The sequence below is a fragment of the Musca vetustissima genome, unplaced genomic scaffold (assembly GCF_032173495.1).
Source record: "Musca vetustissima isolate MV318-11 ecotype Yass unplaced genomic scaffold, APGP_CSIRO_Mvet_v1 utg698, whole genome shotgun sequence".
NCBI lineage: Eukaryota > Metazoa > Arthropoda > Insecta > Diptera > Muscidae > Musca > Musca vetustissima.
Window position 1 is genome coordinate 292,641 of NW_026885255.1, and position 19,409 is coordinate 312,049.

At 32.4% G+C, this 19,409-nt stretch overlaps 1 protein-coding gene across 1 annotated transcript in view; it reads left to right on the forward strand.

The window, feature by feature from the left end:
* The first annotated feature begins 1,009 nt into the window (after window positions 1-1,009).
* LOC133332438 (obscurin-like) overlaps window positions 1,010-19,409 on the forward strand; it is a 44,925-nt gene continuing 26,525 nt past the window's right edge. The window contains exons 1-5 of the mRNA XM_061540839.1: window positions 1,010-1,027; window positions 16,738-16,874; window positions 16,956-17,111; window positions 17,344-17,514; window positions 19,087-19,252. Coding sequence (XP_061396823.1) covers window positions 1,010-1,027; window positions 16,738-16,874; window positions 16,956-17,111; window positions 17,344-17,514; window positions 19,087-19,252 — 648 coding nt within the window. The remainder of the gene's footprint in view (window positions 1,028-16,737; window positions 16,875-16,955; window positions 17,112-17,343; window positions 17,515-19,086; window positions 19,253-19,409) is intronic.

Sequence of the window (19,409 nt, forward strand, 5' to 3'; positions counted from 1 at the left end):
GGATCTGAAGCATGGGTACTTACGCTAGCAGATGAGGCAGCTCTTGGAGTGTTTGAGAGAAAAATTCACCGAAAGATCTATGGGCTGATATACGTTGTCGGTGAATATCGCCGTTGAATGAACCATGACATCGGCATTATTAGACGTATTGAGATGCAGCGACTACGCGTTGGCTAGGTCATGTTGTGAAAATGTATGAAGATGCCCCAGCCCAAAAGGCATATAAGAGTTAACTACATGATGGTTCAAACAGAAGGGGAAGGCCACGAATAAGATAGGAAGATAACATTGCCGAATGTGTTTTTTCAAATTGGAAAAACTACTCAAAAGACCGACGCGCCTGAAAATCTTTTTTAAGCACGGCTTATGGAACGAAAGTTCTGTCACAAGCCAGCTAAGTAAGTAAGTATATGAGGCGTAGACTTTTTAAAACATTTTTTCAGACTCCTATATAAGGCGTGGATTTATGAAAAATATTTCCTTAGTCACCTACTTTTTCACGGTCCCATATAAGGCGTGGATTTTTTAAAAATATTTTCTCAGGCTCCTATTTTTTTCATGGCTTCATATAAGGCGTGGATTTTTTAAAAATATTTTCTCAGGCTCCGATTTTTTTCATGGCTTCATATAAGGCGTGGATTTTTTAAAAATATTTTCTCAGGCTCCTATTTTTTCATGGTGTCATATAAGTTTTGAATATCTGATTTGATTTGAATTGGCACCCTCTTTCCATTTTATCGTTTATCAAAAAAAAAAAAAAAAACGAAATTTAAAACCTATTTTTGAATATTAATATAATGCCAATTTTTTCTTATATAACATTAGGTTATATGTTTTTTTCTTCAATTTCAATAAAACTTTAGAGTTTCCTCGAACTATTGGTGTCAAATTTATGAAAATCGGTCGAGTAGTTACTGAGTTATTTGCATTTGAAGTCAACGATGTTCCGAAATAACCCCACTGCTCTGTGCTGGGCACCTGTTACCAGAAAATCAAAAACCCCACAAAAATGGCTATTTTACATAAGGTATGTTTTCGTTCTGCTGGCTGCGCGTGTGTAGAGAAAAGCAGAGCATACTTTTAGGACAAAGTCCCATATAAGGCGTGAATTAAAAAAAATAAAGGTTCCTATATAAGGCGTGGATTTTTTAAAAAAAGTATTTTTTCATGGTCCCATTTAAGGCGTGGATTTTTTAAACATATTTTTTAATCTCCTATATAAGGCGTGAATTTTTGAAACCTATTTTTTTAATCTCCTATATAAGGCGTGAATTTTTGAAACCTATTTTTTAATCTCCTATATAAGGCGTGAATTTTTGAAACCTATTTTTTTAATCTCCTATATAAGGTGTGAATTTTTGAAACATATTTTTAAGACTTTTTTTAACATCGCAAAAATTAAGGATTCAAATTTTTAAATTTAAAAAATTTTCATTAAGAATTTTTGTTTTTTAAAGGATTTTTTTTAAATATTTTTTTTAGAATTGTTTCAAATTTTATTGTTTTAACATTTTTTTAAATACATATTTTCTTATTTTTTTTAAGGATTTTTTAAATTTTTTTTTTTTTTTAGAATTGTTTCAAATTTTATTGTTTTAACATTTTTTTAAATACATATTTTCTTATTTTTTTTAAACAATTTTTTAAAGTAACCAATTTAATACCCACCCTATTACAGATTTCAATTCACGCCATTATCACTTCATTTGCTCTACGGCAGCGTACTGTTGATAATGGGACACCCGATCGCAATTCTACGAATTATGCCTATAGCATGTACACTCACACACACACACATATCCCTATATAGTAGTTTTTGATATTTATATTTTTTTTTTTTCAAAATATACTAAATTCGCTGTTGTTTTAATTTGAAAATATGTTGTTTACACAACAATTTTAATTACGATTATATAGCAGAAGAAGAGGAAGAAGATGAAGATATCCAACCTTAAATAATGATTTGAAATAAATTGATAAACATTTTTCAAAATCATATTAAAATATATTGTATTTTTGTTTGTTACATGACATATCATATCTATTGTTCTGCAACATAAAATGTATTTTTTTGAAACATAAATTAGAAATTAGACAAAAAATAAAAAAAAGACAAGTATTGGGAAATAAAATAGAAATTTAAATGTAAACCAAAGAAGACGTTGTTTTGAAAAGATAAACACAAATGTGTACCCTATATATGATCTTAAAATTTATAAATATTATATATAAATTTATAAATATCTTATATAGCATTTAAAAAATATCCACGCCTGTTGGTGGTCCTTAAAAATCAAAGAAGTTTTTAGATACTTACTTACATAGCTGGCTTGTGACAGAACTTTCGTTCCATAAGCTTAGAAAAGATTTCCAGGCGCGTCGGTCTTTTGCGCAGTTTTTCCAATTTTCGGCGATGTTGTCTTCGACTTGATCTTTCCATCGTATTCGTGGCCTTCACCTTCTGCGTGAACCATCAGCTGGTTCGCTTTTATATGCCTTCTGGGGGCTGGGGCATCTTCATCCATTCTTACAACATGACCTAGCCAACGTAGTCGCTGCAGCTCAATACGTCTAACAATGTCGATGTCCGAGAATAGCTGGTACAACGCATGGTTCATTCGACGGCGATATTCACCGTCAACGCAGATCGGCCCATAGATCTATCGGAGAATTTTTCTCTCAAACACTCTAAGAGCTGCCTCATCTGCTTGCGTAAATACACATGCTTCAGATCCATATAACAGCACGGGTAGTATCAGCGTCTTGTAAAGAAAGATTTTATATACCTTGGAACCGCCATAAATAAAATGAATGACATCAGTTTTGAAATTCGGAGTTTCAGTTTTGAAACGGATAGGGTTGTTGAATGCGGCCTTATAGTCGACGAATAGGTGGATGTGTCGATGTGTTTTTCGTGGGTTTTTTTCCAGGATTTGGCGCAGAGTGAAAATCTGGTCAATGGTGGATTTGTCAGGTCTGAAACCGCATTGGTATGGTCCAATAATGTCATGTAATGTAATGACCATTGGCTTCAGTCGTTCACACAGTACGCTGTATAGCACTTTATATGCGATGGGAAGGAGACTTATTCCTCTATAGTTGGCACAGGATGCTGAGGTTCCAATCATTGGGCATGCATTCTTCTAGCCAAATTGTACTAATCAGCTGGTGCATGCTCCTTACCAGCATCTGACCGCCAGTCTTGAATAGTTCGGCTTGCTGCTTTTTTATTCTTCAGTCGATTGATTGCTATTCTGACTTTATCTTGGCTAGGTGGTATATACTCTATACGGTCATCTATTATTGGTTCTGGGGTATCCTCTTCACCGCTACAATTTGATACCAGAAGATTTTCAAAATGTTCCTTCCAGATACTCAGCACGCTGTCTGTATCTGTTACCAGGTTTCCTTCTTCATCTGTACATGAGGAAGTGCCTGCACCAAAGCCTTCGGTTTGGTGTTTTACTCGTTGGTAAAATTTTCGGAATTCATTCGGACTCCTGTATATCTCGATTTGCTCACACTCACGTTTTCCTTGTTCTTTCTTCTTTTTTCTGAAAATATTTCTCTCTCCTTTTCTGCCGATAATTCTCCATCGCATTACGTGTTGCTACTGTCCGCAGGGTAATGCTACTGATATGAGCATTACGACACTCCTGATCGTACCACGGATTTCTTGATAGTGGTCTTTGGTACCAATGTGTTGCTTTTGCTGCAGTTTGTAGTGAGTTGGCAATTCGCTGCCATTGTTTCTTGATATGTGCCCAAAATGTTGATCCGAACATTAATCCTGCTACATGTTTCGGATCTGAAAGGCCGCTGATTGCCAATTCGTTTTTTTTTCTGGATGCCTGGTATGATTGAGATATTTCCAAAAGAAAATACCCTAAGCTTGACTTCGTTCATCATTCGTTCCTGTATACCACCACTATTGCATTAATAAAAATACTATTAAATAACTAAACTGTGTATTAAATTTTGTATGTACTTAATTATTGAATAAAATAAAACAAATAAACAGATTCAAAAACAAACACAAAAAAAAGTTTTTTTGATTTATATGGAGGTATAAAAAGCAGTTAGTGGAGTTATAAGTATTAGATTCTTAGTATAATATCCCAAACATTTTGTGAATTTTTTGGGCAAATTTCACAAAAATACCAGGCGCCCAGGATGAAATAGAAAGTAGCCCGTGGGTTATAAATAGTGGGAGTTATAAATATTAATTTCATAGTAATAATATCCCCTGGCTCCCAATGAATTAAAAAAAATCCCAAACATTTTGTGCATTTTTTGGGCAAATTTCATGAAAATACCAGGCGCTCAGAAAAAATAGCAAGTTGCCCGTCAAAAATAAAAATTCGAGCACCTAAAAGTATGCTACAATTTTTGTAATTTCTTAGTACGGCATTGCCAGATGCAATTTTTTCTACTTGTTTTATTTTCGTTTTTTTTGCGGGCTACTTTCTATTCCATGCTGGGCGCCTGTTATTTTTGTGAAATTTGCCCAAAAATGCACAAAATCAGAGGTGAATAAAACGTGTGACGTCATCAGACATGAGGGGTATTTATATAAAAATACTTGCCGTATTTGTATCCGTAAATAAAAAAACAAAATAATATTTTTAGTAATTTTTTTTTTTAAATTTTCATTTTTATTAACTATTTTTGTAAAAAAAATCACACAATATACATTTATAAAATATATAAAATATTAATTTTTATAAGTAATAATTTGCTTATTGCATTGCTGCCATCCTTCCTTGTAGAATTTTGTGTGACTGAGAGAACAGGATATTCCACGATTCCGAAATGTATCTAAATCGTTATAGGCCGGGTTGTCAATTTTTCCAACTTATTTTTAAATCGTTTTCGATTGCCATCATACGGAAATCAGATTATATACAATACAGCACAATTTAGTCTGAAATTAAAAATAAAAGATAAATTAAAAAATATATATTTCATTATATATATTTTTTTTCAGGGTCTATACAAGGTGTGGTTATTATGTATTTGTGCATATTTTTATAACAGGCAAAAGGAAACGAAATAGACACATGGTTCCTTTTGAGAATACGCATAGAATCACTTTTTGAGTCGATTTATGAATGTCCGTCCGTCTGTCCGTTCGTCCGTCTGTAGATGTTAAATTGTAAACAAAGAACAGGTCGCATTTATGATCCGATTTTGATAAAATTTGGTACAAGTCACTTATTTGGCCCAAGGTCAAAGATAATCGGTTCAGATTTAGATATAGCTCCCATATATATGTTCGTCCGATTTAAGATAAATGTCGCACGAAAGTCCCTATATATCTTTCGATTTGCATGAAATTTGGCATAGAGTTCTGTATTAGGTCCAGAATAATGTATGGAAAGTTTCGTGAACATCGGTTCAGATTTAGATATAGTTCCTATATATTCGTCCGATTTAAGGTAAATGGGACACCAAAGTTCCTATATATCTTTCGATTTGCACAAAGTTTGGTATAGGGTACTGAATGATGGTGCTAAGTTTCGTAAAAATCGGTTTAGATTTAGATATAGCTCCCATATATATTTTCGTCCGATTTAAGGTAAATGGTGCGCCATAGCCACTATATATCTTTCGATTTGCACGAAATTTGGCACAGCGTACTGAATTAGGTCTACAATGATATGTGTTAAGTTTCGTGAAAATCGGTTCAGATATTGATATAGCTTCAATACATACTTTCATCCGATTTAATGTAAATGGTGCACCAAAGTCCCTTAATATCTTTCGATCTTTCCCCATATATCTCTTGATTTGCACGAAGTTTGACATAGGGTACTGAATTAGGTCTAGAATGATGTGTGTTAAGTTTCCTGAAAATCGGTTCAGATTTAGATATAGCTCCCATATATATTTTCATCCGATTTAATGTAAATGGTGCACCAAAGTCCTTATATATCTTTCGATTTGCACGAAATTTGGCACAGCGTAATGAATTAGGTCTAGAGTGTTGTGTGTTAAGTTTCGTGAAAATCGATTCACATTTAGATATAGCTACCATATATATTTTCGTCCGATTTAGTGTAAATGGTGCACTAAAGTCCCTATATATCTTTCGATTTGCACGAAATTTGGCACAGCGTAATGAATTAGGTCTAGAGTGTTGTGTGTTAAGTTTCGTGAAAATCGATTCACATTTAGATATAGCTCCCATATATATTTTCATCCGATTTAATGTAAATGGTGCACCAAAGTCCCTATATATCTTTCGATTTGTACGAAGTTTGGCATAGGGTACTGAATTAGGTCTAGAATGATGTGTGTTAAGTTTCGTGAATATCGGTTCAGATTTAGATATAGCTCCAATATATATCTTCGTCCGATTTAATGTAAATGGTGCATCAAGGTTCCTACATATCTTTCGATTTGCACGAAATTTGGCACAGCGTAATGAATTAGGTCTAGAGTGTTGTGTGTTAAGTTTCGTGAAAATCGGTTCAGATTTAGATATAGCTCCCATATATATTTTCATCCGATTTAATGTAAATGGTGCACCAAAGTCCCTATATATCTTTCGATTTGCACGAAATTGGGTACAGCGTAATGAATTAGGTATAGAATGATGTGTGAAAAGTTTTGTGAAAATCGATTCAGATTTAGGTATAGCTTCTATATCTGACCAAATGAAAAATTTTTTTGCAGAAGAATTTTGATCCAATTTCATTTTACTGGTCCTTTAAAAATGCGACGTCTGTTAGGATTCATCTGTTGAATATACCAAAAGTAGTCGGCCCCGTCCGACTTTACTACTTTCCTTAGTGGTTTTTAAAGAATTTTGTTTCGGGGTCTATACAAGGCGTGGTTTTTTTTGAATGAATTTTGTTTCGGGGTATATACAAGGTGTCTATACTTGTGTGAGTCCTTAAAAATACCTATTGATAGTCCTTAAAAAATTATTTTTTTAGGGTACTTTTTAGTTCAATTTCTACCCCATATCACTCGACCATTGGCTATCCCTTTCCTCGTGCTGCCAGGCAGTCATTCAGTCCGCCAGTCATTGTGTACTTAGAGAAAGAAGAGTTTTGCACATGTTATTCGGTATTAAGGCAAAGCAAATGAAAAAAAAAAACTGCAACAACTACAACAAAACCTATATAGATTTGGTGGTGGGCTATAAATATCTGGTAGAATTTCGTAAAAAAATATATCGACCGACTTTACTCAACAGGCACCACCACACAGCATCACCGGGTTCTGGTGTTGTTATTGCTGCTGTTGTTGTCATTGTTGATTGTAAGACGGTTTGTGGTGTGTGCGCGGCATTCATGTCGTTCGGTGATTTACAGTGGCAACCGTTTTGACGATAGATGATACGGACGGATGGACGGACTAGAGAGCGAACAAATGGCGAACCACTAAAAAAATTGAAATGAAATAAAAGCTAACAGACCAGAAGAAATTGTCGAACAGCGCTAAAGAGACCCAGCAGCAGGTCCAAGAAGACAACAAAAAAATCGAAACAAGTCGAAAAAAACATTACCTACCGACCCACCGCCGTTGTCGATCGTAAAACAATTGTGATAAAATATCAATCAGTTGGTGACTCGAATCGATCGAAGTGTTCGAGTGGCACACAATTCCAATCTCGACGAGACGCGACGAGAGTGCATCGTGTGGCCAGATTTGAAGACATCTTCTTCTTCTTGTTTTTGTCGTCGCCAAACAACAGCAGCAGCTTGCTTGGTTGTTAAAAACGTTGCTCATTTCGATTTTCGGTTATAGTTGGTCTACTCGCAGCCGCCGGCGCCATCGCAAAGTGTATCCGCACGAAAATCGCAACGCACGTATTGCCCAAGAACCCAAAGAAAATTTTTTAAAGAAAAAAATTACTTTGACAAAAAAAAAAATCAGAATTACAACGGTTTTCAAAAATGATGAATAATTCATAAAGGCCGAAATCCGAACAAACAGAATTTTTTTTGAAATCAAAACAAAGTGTTTCGAAGAAGAAAAAATTAAATATTCGAAAAAATATTTGCTAATTAAGCATGAAAAGATTTAAAATTTAAATTGAAAAAAAAAAAAATATTACATAATCACCAGTGAATTTTGAGAATTTCAATTTTATGAAAAAAAGTTTCAAAAAATCCCACAAAAAATTACTTTAAAATCCAAATTACTTAAAAAAGGAATTCAATATTTTTTTAGTGATATGATGCACAGTGTTACCATATGAAATTCATAATTTTCATATTTTTTTTTCATTTTCTTCTTATATTTTTAGTGAAATTTATAAAAAAAAATAATCGACAAAAAATATGAAATGTAAAAAATTCAAATAGAAATCCAGCAACAACAACAAAAATTTATTTAGAAAACCAAAACAAGGCTAGAAGTCAAATAACAACTCAAAATATCAAATAATAACGTGAAATTTAAAATGGAAACGGTGAGTGTGACTGACTGACAGCCAAGTGAATCACTTAAGTTGTCATGAAAAAAAATAGGAAAAACACATTTGCATAGAAAAATGTTCACTTCGAAAAAATACACTTGAAAAAATTGTGTGTGTGTGTGTGAGTTTGTGTCAATATAAAATGTTTGCAATAAAGGATATATCCTAAACATGGAATATATAATAATGAATAATTAAAAATAAATATTTATAAAAATATATAAATGCACAAATTAATAAAAAAAATAGTTCAATTAAAAAAATCACCAACATCGAAATTTGATAAAGGATTTTTTTTCAATATTCAGACTCTCAATTGGGGTCGAGAAAAAATGGAAAAAATGTATTTAATTAATAAATATATTTAAAAAATATTAAAAAAAATAGCAAATGCTGATATGGAAGAAATTGTTATGCAGAAATACCATCCTATATTCTACACCCACTATTGTAAATCGCCATTCTTCAAATTAAGTGTGTAAAAAAATATTTTCTGTTCCAGGATATGTCAATACTCCTAAATATCAATGAAACACTGATGTATGCCATGGATTTAATGACCATTAATATATAAAATATTTTTTAAGGACATACCCAAGAGTTGGATTTTTTTTTAAATATTTTTTTAAGGACCTACATAAATTTTTATAATATTTTTAGGGATTATCAATAGGCGGGGATTTAAAAAATATTTTTGAGGACGTGAAAAAGGAGTGGAATTAAAAAAAAAATATATATATTTTTAAGGCCACTAATAGGCGTGAATTTTTATAATATTTTTAGGGATTATCTATAGGTGGCGAATTAATTTGAGGATGTGAAAAAGGACTTAAAAAAATATTTTTTAAGGATCTAAAAAAAACGTGGATTTTTGAGGATATGAAAAAGGAGTGGACGCCTATTAGGCGTGAATTTATATAATATTTTTAAAGAATATCTATAGGCGGCGAATTAATTTAAGGATGTGAAAAAGGACTTGAAAAAAAAATATTTTTAAGGATCGAAAAAACGTGGATTATTGAGGATATGAAAACGGAGTGGACTTTAAAGATTTACATCTTCTTGAGATTGTGAAAAATGAGTGAATTCTAAACAAATATTTTTTCAAGGATCTGAAAAAGATGGGAAATTTTTTAAAATATTATTCTTAGGTGTGGATTTAAAATAAACCAGTAAGGAGCCGACTATATGATACCCTTCACCACTTTGGGTATATTCTACATATGTAGCTTAACAGACGTCGCGTTTTTTTATATATTTAGCCTAGCATAGCATAAAATCGGATGAAAATATATATGGGAGCTATATCTAAATCTGAACCGATTTTCACGAATCTTAGCACACATCATTCTAGACTTAATTCAGTACGCTGTGCCAAATTTCGTGCAAATCGAAGGATATATAGGGACTTTGGTGCACTAATTGCATAAAATCGGACGAAAATATATATGGGAGCTATATCTAAATCTGAACCGATTTTCACGAAACTTTGCACACATCATTCTAGACTTAATTCAGTACGCTATGACAAATTTCCTGAAAATTCGAATGATTTTCAGAGACTTTGGTGCACCAATTACCTAAAATCGGATGAAAATATATATCGTTATCTAAAATGCAAAAAGGCGTAACTAACAAAAAATTGAAAATTGACTTTTTGAATGAATATTGTGAATGTCAATAAACTAAATGTGTTGACAAAGTCAAAGTCAATTTCAATTTTCAATTTTTTGTTAGTTACGCCTTTTTGCATTTTAGATAACGATATGGGAGCTATATCTAAATCTGAACCGATTTTCACGAAACTTTGCACACATCATTCTAGACTTAATGAGGTACGCTATGCCAAATTTACATTAAATCGGTCGAACATATGTGAGCCAAACAAATGAGCTGTGCCAAATTTTATCCAATTCGGATCATAAATGCGACATGTACTTTGTTTACAATTTAACATGGACAGACGGACGGACATGCATAAAAATATTAATGAAACATATGTATATACATATTTTTATTTGAATTTTAAATGGGGTATGATTGCTGACAATAGGTATTCAGTCATCAACGACTGTTTAAACGACAGGGTAAGTGAATCTGTCTGTCCAAACCTACATTAGGTTCGAAGGTGGGAAATATCGGACCACTCATTGCGGTGACTCCGCCACAAAAGGGACACGATTTTATTCCAAATTGAAACAAAGTTTTCAATGTATAATAATTAACCTAGTTGGGGCTTACGATATTTTTCCCATAGAGTAAACATTTTAAAAATTGGGACATTTTTTTGGAGTATCCGTTTTGGTAAAAAACCCTAGCAGACCTTAATATGTGCACGAAACTTAGATTTAGTGCAATTATCCGTTGTATAGCTCTATCGTATCTGGCACTTCCCCACGAAAAGGATTAAACCAGTAGGGAAAGTTCAAGTACCCTTCACCACTTAGGATACATACAAGAGATGCTAATATATACAATATCCTGTAGATAGAACATACATATAAACTTTAAAGGACCATTGAAATGGAATGGGGTGAAACTAAATGTGTAATCAACTTTATATATATATATATATATATATATGGGAGCTATATCTAAATCTGAACCGATTTCAACAACTCTTCATAAATATCAAACAGGACCTAATTTAGTAGGCTGTGCAAAATTTTGTCTCAATCAGAAAAATATTGGGAGTTTGGTGCACCGCTTGCATATAATCGGATAAACTATATGTGGGAGCTATATCTAAATCGGAACCAAAAAAAAAAAAATCGCATTCATAAATCAGTACCTAATTCAGTATGCTATGCAAAATGTTGTATCAATCTGAAAAATATTGGAAGTTTGGTGCACCATCTACATAAAATCGTACGAAACTATATATAGAAGCTATATCTAAATCTGAAACGATTTTAAGGAAACTTAACACACATCATTCTAGACCTAATTCAGTACACTATGCCAAATTTCGTGCAAATCGAAATCGGACGAATATATATATATATATATGGGAGCTATATCTAAATCTGAACCTATTTTTCCGAATTTCAATAGGGTTCGTCCTTGGGCCAAACAAATGAGCTGTACCAAATTTTATACAATTCGGATTATAAATGCGACCTGTACTTTGTTCACAAAAATACATAGACGGACAGACAGACGGATATGCATAAATTGTTTCAGAAAGTGGTTCTATGCATATTCTCAAAAGGAACCATGGGTCTATCTCGATTCCTTTTGCCTGTTACAAACATATGCACAAAGACAGTGTACCACAGTGTGGTGAAGGGCTATAAAAATCAAGTCATATTGAGGAATATATATATATATATATATATATTTAAAACCAGTGAGCGGGGAGTATAGTCGGACGGGGCCGACCATATGATACCCTGAATGAAATCTCAACTTCACCGAAAACTGTAGGCGTCGTCCTTGACCATAATCGGAACCTTCTTTACAATTTCAAAGCGATCAGCGCGACATTTCCGTCCTCTAATGGAGTAATAGTAATACTATGCACATAGTCACAATTGCCTTATTATGTATAACTCCCATATTTGAGCACATCCAACAATATAGTTGGTATCAACTTAAAGGTCAACCACTCCTCTAGGAAACTTCTCTCTCTATCAACTTCTCGGGTCTATGTCCTTCAGGAGTAAATATATACGCTATAGAATACAAATTTTGTCATTTCTCACACAAAAGTCAGGGTCCATTTGACCCGCTAAATATTGACCGATCTTTATCAAAACAGGCATGCTTATTCTTTGGCCCGATCCCTTTCTCCATGCAAAAATTCGCGGTGTTTGGGTCATAATTGCGGCCTCTGGAGCGACCAGAAAAACGGACAAAAATTAAGTATTTGGTTCATTTCATCCCCTAAATATTAACCGATATTTACCAAAAATCTTAGGGGTCCTCATTGGCCAGAACCCATCCTAAATGCAAAATTTCGTGAAGATTGGTCCATAACTATGGCCTGTATCGGGTTTACAAATTATAATGGACAGACGGACACACAAGTCTAGATCGATTCAGCTAGTCGAGATATGACGATCGGTATACTTAAAGGTGCGGCGTTACAAACTCTCGGGGCTGCACAAAGCTATAATACCCTGACAACATAGTTGTGTAGGGTATAAATAAAATTCCCCGCCTTAAAATTATCCTTGAATTACGTTTTGAAATTAAATTATTAAATATTTTTTCTCAGTGTACAATTTGCCTTTTTGAAATGAAAATCTTGCGCAAAATTTGATTCTAATTTAATTTAGTGGTTCGTTACTTTTTTTCTTTGCTATTTTATTTTAATTCGTTTTTTCTGTTGTTGTTGTATTTCGATTTAGAAAAACTAATGCAGAAATTATTTTTAATTCAAAACTTTTTTTTGCTTCTGTGATAAAATTTATTTTACATTCTATTGTTGTTGTTGTTGGTGGTGTTGTTGCTGCTGTTATGAACCAATGACACAGTGAGCAGAAGTTGAAATAGATGTACCAAAAATAACAACAACAAAAATACCAAAAAAAAAAAGAAATTCTTGCATTCCTTTAGAAAAAAAAATAAATAAAAAAAACATGAGAAAGGAGGAGGATGTTGACGAAAAAAGTGAAAACAAAAAAAAAACTTAAAACAATTGATGGTAAAATTTGTAGAAGAAGGCGAATGATAAAAAACAACAACAAGAACAGCAGCAACACATGTAGTCAATCCTACACACACACACATATGCATTATGTATGTATATGTGTGCTTTGTATAGTTTTTTGGTCTTATATATTTGTATATAGTGTATATAGGAATACATTGATCGGCGGTTGTTGTTTGTTTATAATACCCAAAACACGTCGACCACGACAACAACAATGGGAGCAACAACAAAAATGTTGTAATGCTTTTTAGTGGTAGCATCGTGGCGGTGTTCTGTCACCAAAACTCACGCCGTTGATAATCATGACAGCAGAAAACTGTTGACAGATGATTAGGCAATTTTTGCAGTGCTTTTCTTTTTGGCGAGGCTCGCTCTGTTGACATTTTGTGGTACCCTTCCTAGGCACCTCCCTCTCAACAGACAGCATCCACGTTGATATTCTAATGATCTCTTGACAAGCAGAACCGAAGCTACTGTCCTCCTCCTCCCGCACTCTCAGCAGATTCTTGTCTTCTTCTTTCATTTTCGCTTTATTGGCATTCTGTCACTTTCTTTGACTTTTGTTTTCTTAACACTTTCTCTCACCGAACACTTCGTGTCGAAACTATTTATAGTCGGGCTAACTTGTGTCCGTCTTTCGTTCGTGAAAGAAAAATAACAATTTCCCAACATTAACCTTGTTGGTGCTATAGCTTCACGCTCTTCAAAGATTAATGAATTTATAATTTATGCAGCGACGCCAGCTGGGCCGAGCGTCAAGGTAACGTCCAGTAATTAGACGTGAAAACATCAAACGTCCTGCAGAGTGACAAAAATATGTTTATGTTTTCGGTTTTGTTGATAAACAAAAATGAAAATAAAAAAACAATTGGCAAGCAACCCACTGTGCAATTTTATGAATTGCGGTGAGTGTGTGTTTGTGTGTGGGTATTTGTTTGGTTTTTTGTTAGATTGGCAACATTCTGGTATGCTAGCGACATCTATTGAAAATTATCAATATGTTTTGTTTATTTTAACGGTTAATTGAAATTCGACGTGTGTGGTGGCCTAGGAAAAATATTTTTTTTTAATTTTTTTAAGTGCAGATTTTTAATTTTTCTATGCAGAATTTCTTGATATATATTTGTTTAAGGTGTGGATTTTTATAAAGAAATTTTTTTCAAGGCGTGGATTTTTATAAAGAAATTTTTTTCAAGGCGTGGATTTTTATAAAGAAATTTTTTTCAAGGCGTGGATTTTTATAAAGAAATTTTTTTCAAGGCGTGGATTTTTATAAAGAAATTTTTTTCAAGGCGTGGATTTTTATAAAAAAATATTTTTTTCAAGGCGTGGATTTTTATAAAAAAATATTTTTTCAAGGCGTGGATTTTTATAAAGAAATTTTATTTCAAGGCGTGGATTTTTATAAAGACATTTTTTTCAAGGCGTGGATTTTTATAAAGACATTTTTTTCAAGGCGTGGATTTTTATAAAGACATTTTTTTCAAGGCGTGGATTTTTATAAAGACATTTTTTTCAAGGCGTGGATTTTTATAAAGACATTTTTTTCAAGGCGTGGATTTTTATAAAGACATTTTTTTCAAGGCGTGGATTTTTATAAAAAAAGTTTTTCATGGTGTGGATTTTTATAAAAAAAAAGTTTTTCATGGTGTGGATTTTTATAAAAAAAAAGTTTTTCATGGTGTGGATTTTTATAAAGAAAAGTTTTTCATGGTGTGGATTTTTATAAAAAAAAGTTTTTCATGGTGTGGATTTTTATAAAGAAATTTTTTTCCAAGCGTGGATTTTTATAAAGAATTTTTTTCCAAGCGTGGATTTTTATAAAGAAATTTTTTTCAAGGCGTGCATTTTTATAAAGAAATTTTTTTCAAGGCGTGGATTTTTATAAAGAAATTTTTTTCAAGGCGTGGATTTTTATAAAGAAATTTTTTTCAAGGCGTGGATTTTTATAAAGAAATTTTTTTCAAGGCGTGGATTTTTATGAAAAATATTTTTTCAAGGCGTGGATTTTTATAAAGAAATTTTATTTCAAGGCGTTGATTTTTATAAAGACATTTTTTTCAAGGCGTGGATTTTTATAAAGAAATTTTTTTCAAGGCGTGGATTTTTATAAAGAATTTTTTTTCAAGGCGTGGATTTTTATAAAGAAATTTTTTTCAAGGTGTGGATTTTTATAAAGAAATTTTTTTCAAGGCGTGGATTTTTATAAAGAAATTTTTTAAGGCGTGGATTTTTAGAAATAATTTTTTTTCAAACCGTGGATTTTTATAAAGAATTTTTTTTCAAGGCGTGGATTTGTATAAAAAAGTTTTTCATGGTGTGGATTTTTATAAAAAAAAGGTTTTCATGGTGTGGTTTTTTATAAAAAAAATTTCAAGGCTTGGATTTTTATAAAAAAAAATGTTAAAGGGGTGGATTTTTATAAAAAAAATTTCAAGGCGTGGATTTTTATAAAAAAAAATTAAACGGGTGGATTTTTATAAAAAAAATTTCAAGGCGTGGATTTTTATAAAAAAAAAATCAAGGCGTGCATTTTTATAAAAAAAATTGCATGTAGAAAAGTGTTCTGGCCAAAGATCGGTAAATATTTAGGGGATGAAATGGACCAAATACTTAATTTTGTCGTTTTTTTCTGGTTGCACCAGAGACCGCAATTATGACCCGAACATCGCGAAAATTTTAGATGAAGATGGGGATCGGGTCAAAGGATAAGCATGCATGTTTTGATAAAGATCGCCCAATATTGAGCGGTTCAAACGGACCCTAACTTTTGTGTGGAAAATGGCAAAATTTGTATTCTGTATCGTATATATTTACTCCTGAAGGACATAGAGCCGAGAAGTATATCCAAGAGGAGTGAATGGCCTTTAAATTGACGCCGATTATATTTTCGTATATACTCAGATGTGGGAGTTACACGTAAATATTTACAGGTGCTTACGTATTCAGATATTATTTAATAAACCATTACCACACTAGAGGTCGGAAATGTAGCGCAAATCGCTTTGAAATGTTCCATGAGGTTCCAGTTATGGTCAAGGACAACGCCTATAATTTTCGGTGATGAAGTGGACTGAAAACCTAATTTTGTGTGTTTTTTTTCGAGCCGATCTATAGGCCACAATTGAATGCCGAACATCACAACACAACCCACGGTGAAGGGATTATGGACAAGTAATTAGAAGGGCTGTACTGTATATTGGTAATATTCGGAAAATATGTCAGTGTAAGGAAGAGGTGCTGTTGACCTCTAATCGGGCAAGAGGTTGAAATTATCACTAAATATTACCCAAGCTCGGAATAAAAATCCGCCGAAAGATAGAGTTCTGTGGTAGTTGTGTAGGGTATCGTATGGTCGGCCCCGTCCGAATACTGCTCCGCACACAGGTTTTTAAATATTTTTGAATTATTTGTTTAATATATTTAAGGAGTATATATGGAAGGAAGGTAAGTAAAAAAGAACACCCCAATAAAGTAGATAACCATAATATATAAAAGTTTACGAGTCAAAGGAGAATAAAACTACACACCTCTCTATTCCCGCGATATACAATTGCAAACATTTTATAACGGATACTTCTATAAAAGTTTCCCCAATTATTTTAACCTGAAAAACAAACTCTAACACATTTTCTCACCCTTTTTACAGGCATTTGATATTTTAGTTGTTAATCAGGATTTTAAATCAGAAGCCAGTGATTCGGTTACCTTGCAACGTGGTGATATAGTTGAGGTTCTCAAAACATCTACGGAAACGACAAGCGAAACGACCAGTAGTGTTAAGAAGTAGGTGTCGTCGAAACTCTCCCTCTCTCTCTTTACTCTCTCAAGAATTAATTAAAATTCTCTTTGCACTGTTTTTTGTAGAGGTGTTCAGGGCAGTGATGCAACAGCTAAATATTTGGTACGTGTATTCGGTGACAATGCCAAAGAGGGTTGGGTACCCAAAAACATTTTGGAGGACAGTTCGGTATCGTCCATGCTGAATGGCAACGATAAAGAAAGTGCCGAACTACAAAAGAAGTATGTATTACGATTATGATGATATTGATGATATCCTATCACGCCATTTCATTATGTCTCTCTCACTCTTTCTCCTCTCTTTTTGCTCGCTTCATTTAATATTGCATGCATGACGCTTTATCGCTTTTCCTCCTTTCTCCATTCAATCTCGCTCACGCCTGATTTCATTTCTCTGATAATAATATCGTTCTCTCTCTCTTTCTCTCTCTCTCTATCTTCTCATTTATTTTAGGGCCATTATACGAGAACTTTTAGATACTGAGGAGGATTACGGTAGAGATCTACAAAATGTTGTGGATCGTTATATAAAGGCTGTGGATAGTGCCACCGCGCCAAGGACAGTGCGTGATAGTAAGGATATCATATTTGGTAATTTCCAACAAATAGCCGAATTTCACAATAAGTAAGTTGTTGTTCTATTTTTTTTTTTGCATTTTATTCCATTCCGCATCATTCCTTTTTTCAATTTTTACAATTAATGCGTTTGGGGGTGCAGTACATCCCTATATTTAGATAGATACCGAGTCTATTTGTGGCCTGGATTTAAACAAAATATTATTAAAGGTTTAATTGAGGCGTGGATTTTTTAAAAAAATATATTTCAAGGTTCACCTAAGGCCTAGATTTTTTAAAAAATATTTCTAGGTCACACAAGGTGTTGGTTTCCAAAAAATATTTTCTTTGCAAGGTCCACTTTAGGTGTGGATTTTAAAAAAAATATTTTTAGAGGTCCACCTAAGGCGTGGATAAAAAAACTAAAAATATTTTTTCAAGGCGTATATTTTTATAAAAATTATAATTTTTTCAATTTTTATAATTTTTTTTTAGAAAAAAATGTCAAGGCGTGGATTTTTTAAAAAATATTTTTTTAAGGCGTGGATTCTTATAAAAAAATTTTAAGGCGTGGATTTTTTAAAAAATATTTTTTTAAGGCGTGGATTCTTATAAAAAAAATTTTAAGGCGTGGATATTTAAAAAAATATTTTTTTTAAGGCGTGGATTCTGATAAAAAAATTTCAAGGCGTGGATTTTTATAAAAAAAATTCAAGGCGTGGATTTTTATAAAAAAAATTCAAGGCGTGGATTTTTATAAAAAAAAATTCAAGGCGTGGATTTTTATAAAAAAAATTCAAGGCGTGGATTTTTATAAAAAAAAAATTCAAGGCGTGGATTTTTATAAAAAAAATTGCAAGGCGTGGATTTTTATAAAAAAATGAAGGCGTGGATTTTTATGAAAAAAAAAATTTCAAGGCGTGGATTTTTATAAAAAAATTCAAAATATCAAGTCGTGGATTTTTATAAAAAAAATTCAAGTCGTGGATTTTTATAAAAAAATTCAAGTCGTTAATTTTTATAAAAAAATTCAAGTCGTGGATTTTTATAAAAAAAATTCAAGTCGTGGATTTTTATAAAAAAATTCAAGTCGTTAATTTTTATAAAAAAATTCAAGGCGTGGATTTTTATAAAAAAAAATTCAAGTCGTGGATTTTTTTTAAAAAAATTTCAAGACGTGGATTTTTATAAAAAAAATTTCAAGGCGTGGATTTTTATAAAAAAATTCAAGGCGTGGATTTTTATAAAAAAAAAATTCAAGTCGTGGATTTTTTAAAAAAAATTCAAGGCGTGGATTTTTATTAAAAAATTCAAGTCGTGGATTTTTATAAAAAATTTCAAGGCGTGGATTTTTATAAAAAAATGCAAGGCGTGGATTTTTATAAAAAAAATGCAAGGCGTGGATTTTTATAAAAAAAAATGCAAGGCGTGGATTTAAAAAAAAAATGCAAGGCGTGGATTTTTATAAAAAAATTTCAAGGCCTGGTTTCTTATAAAGCATTTTTTTTAAATTTTAAAGAACTAAAAATATGTTTCTAAACGCATTAATTGTAAAAAAATTGAATCGAATCATTTTTTTCACTCAATTTTCCGATTTTTGTTTCCAAAAATTAAATAATTTTGATTGCACATGCTTGATCAGGGTTTTCAATGATGGCGTCAAATACTATGCGGACAAACCGAATATGGTAGTGAAGACCTTTTTGCGATTGGAACGTGATTTCGATATGCATGTCAAATATTGTAAAACCGAACCGCTGGCTCAAGAATTTCTAACATCGAATCGAGAGGCGTTTACATTTTTTCAGGTAAATTGAATAAAAATATTTTTTTAATAGAAAAAAAAGATTGAATTTGCCCACCTCATCTTCTCCTAGAACTGTGCATCATTAAAAAAAACACCATTCCATACAAATTAGAAAAAAATCGAAAAAAAATCTGCACTAAAAATTCTATTTTTAAAAA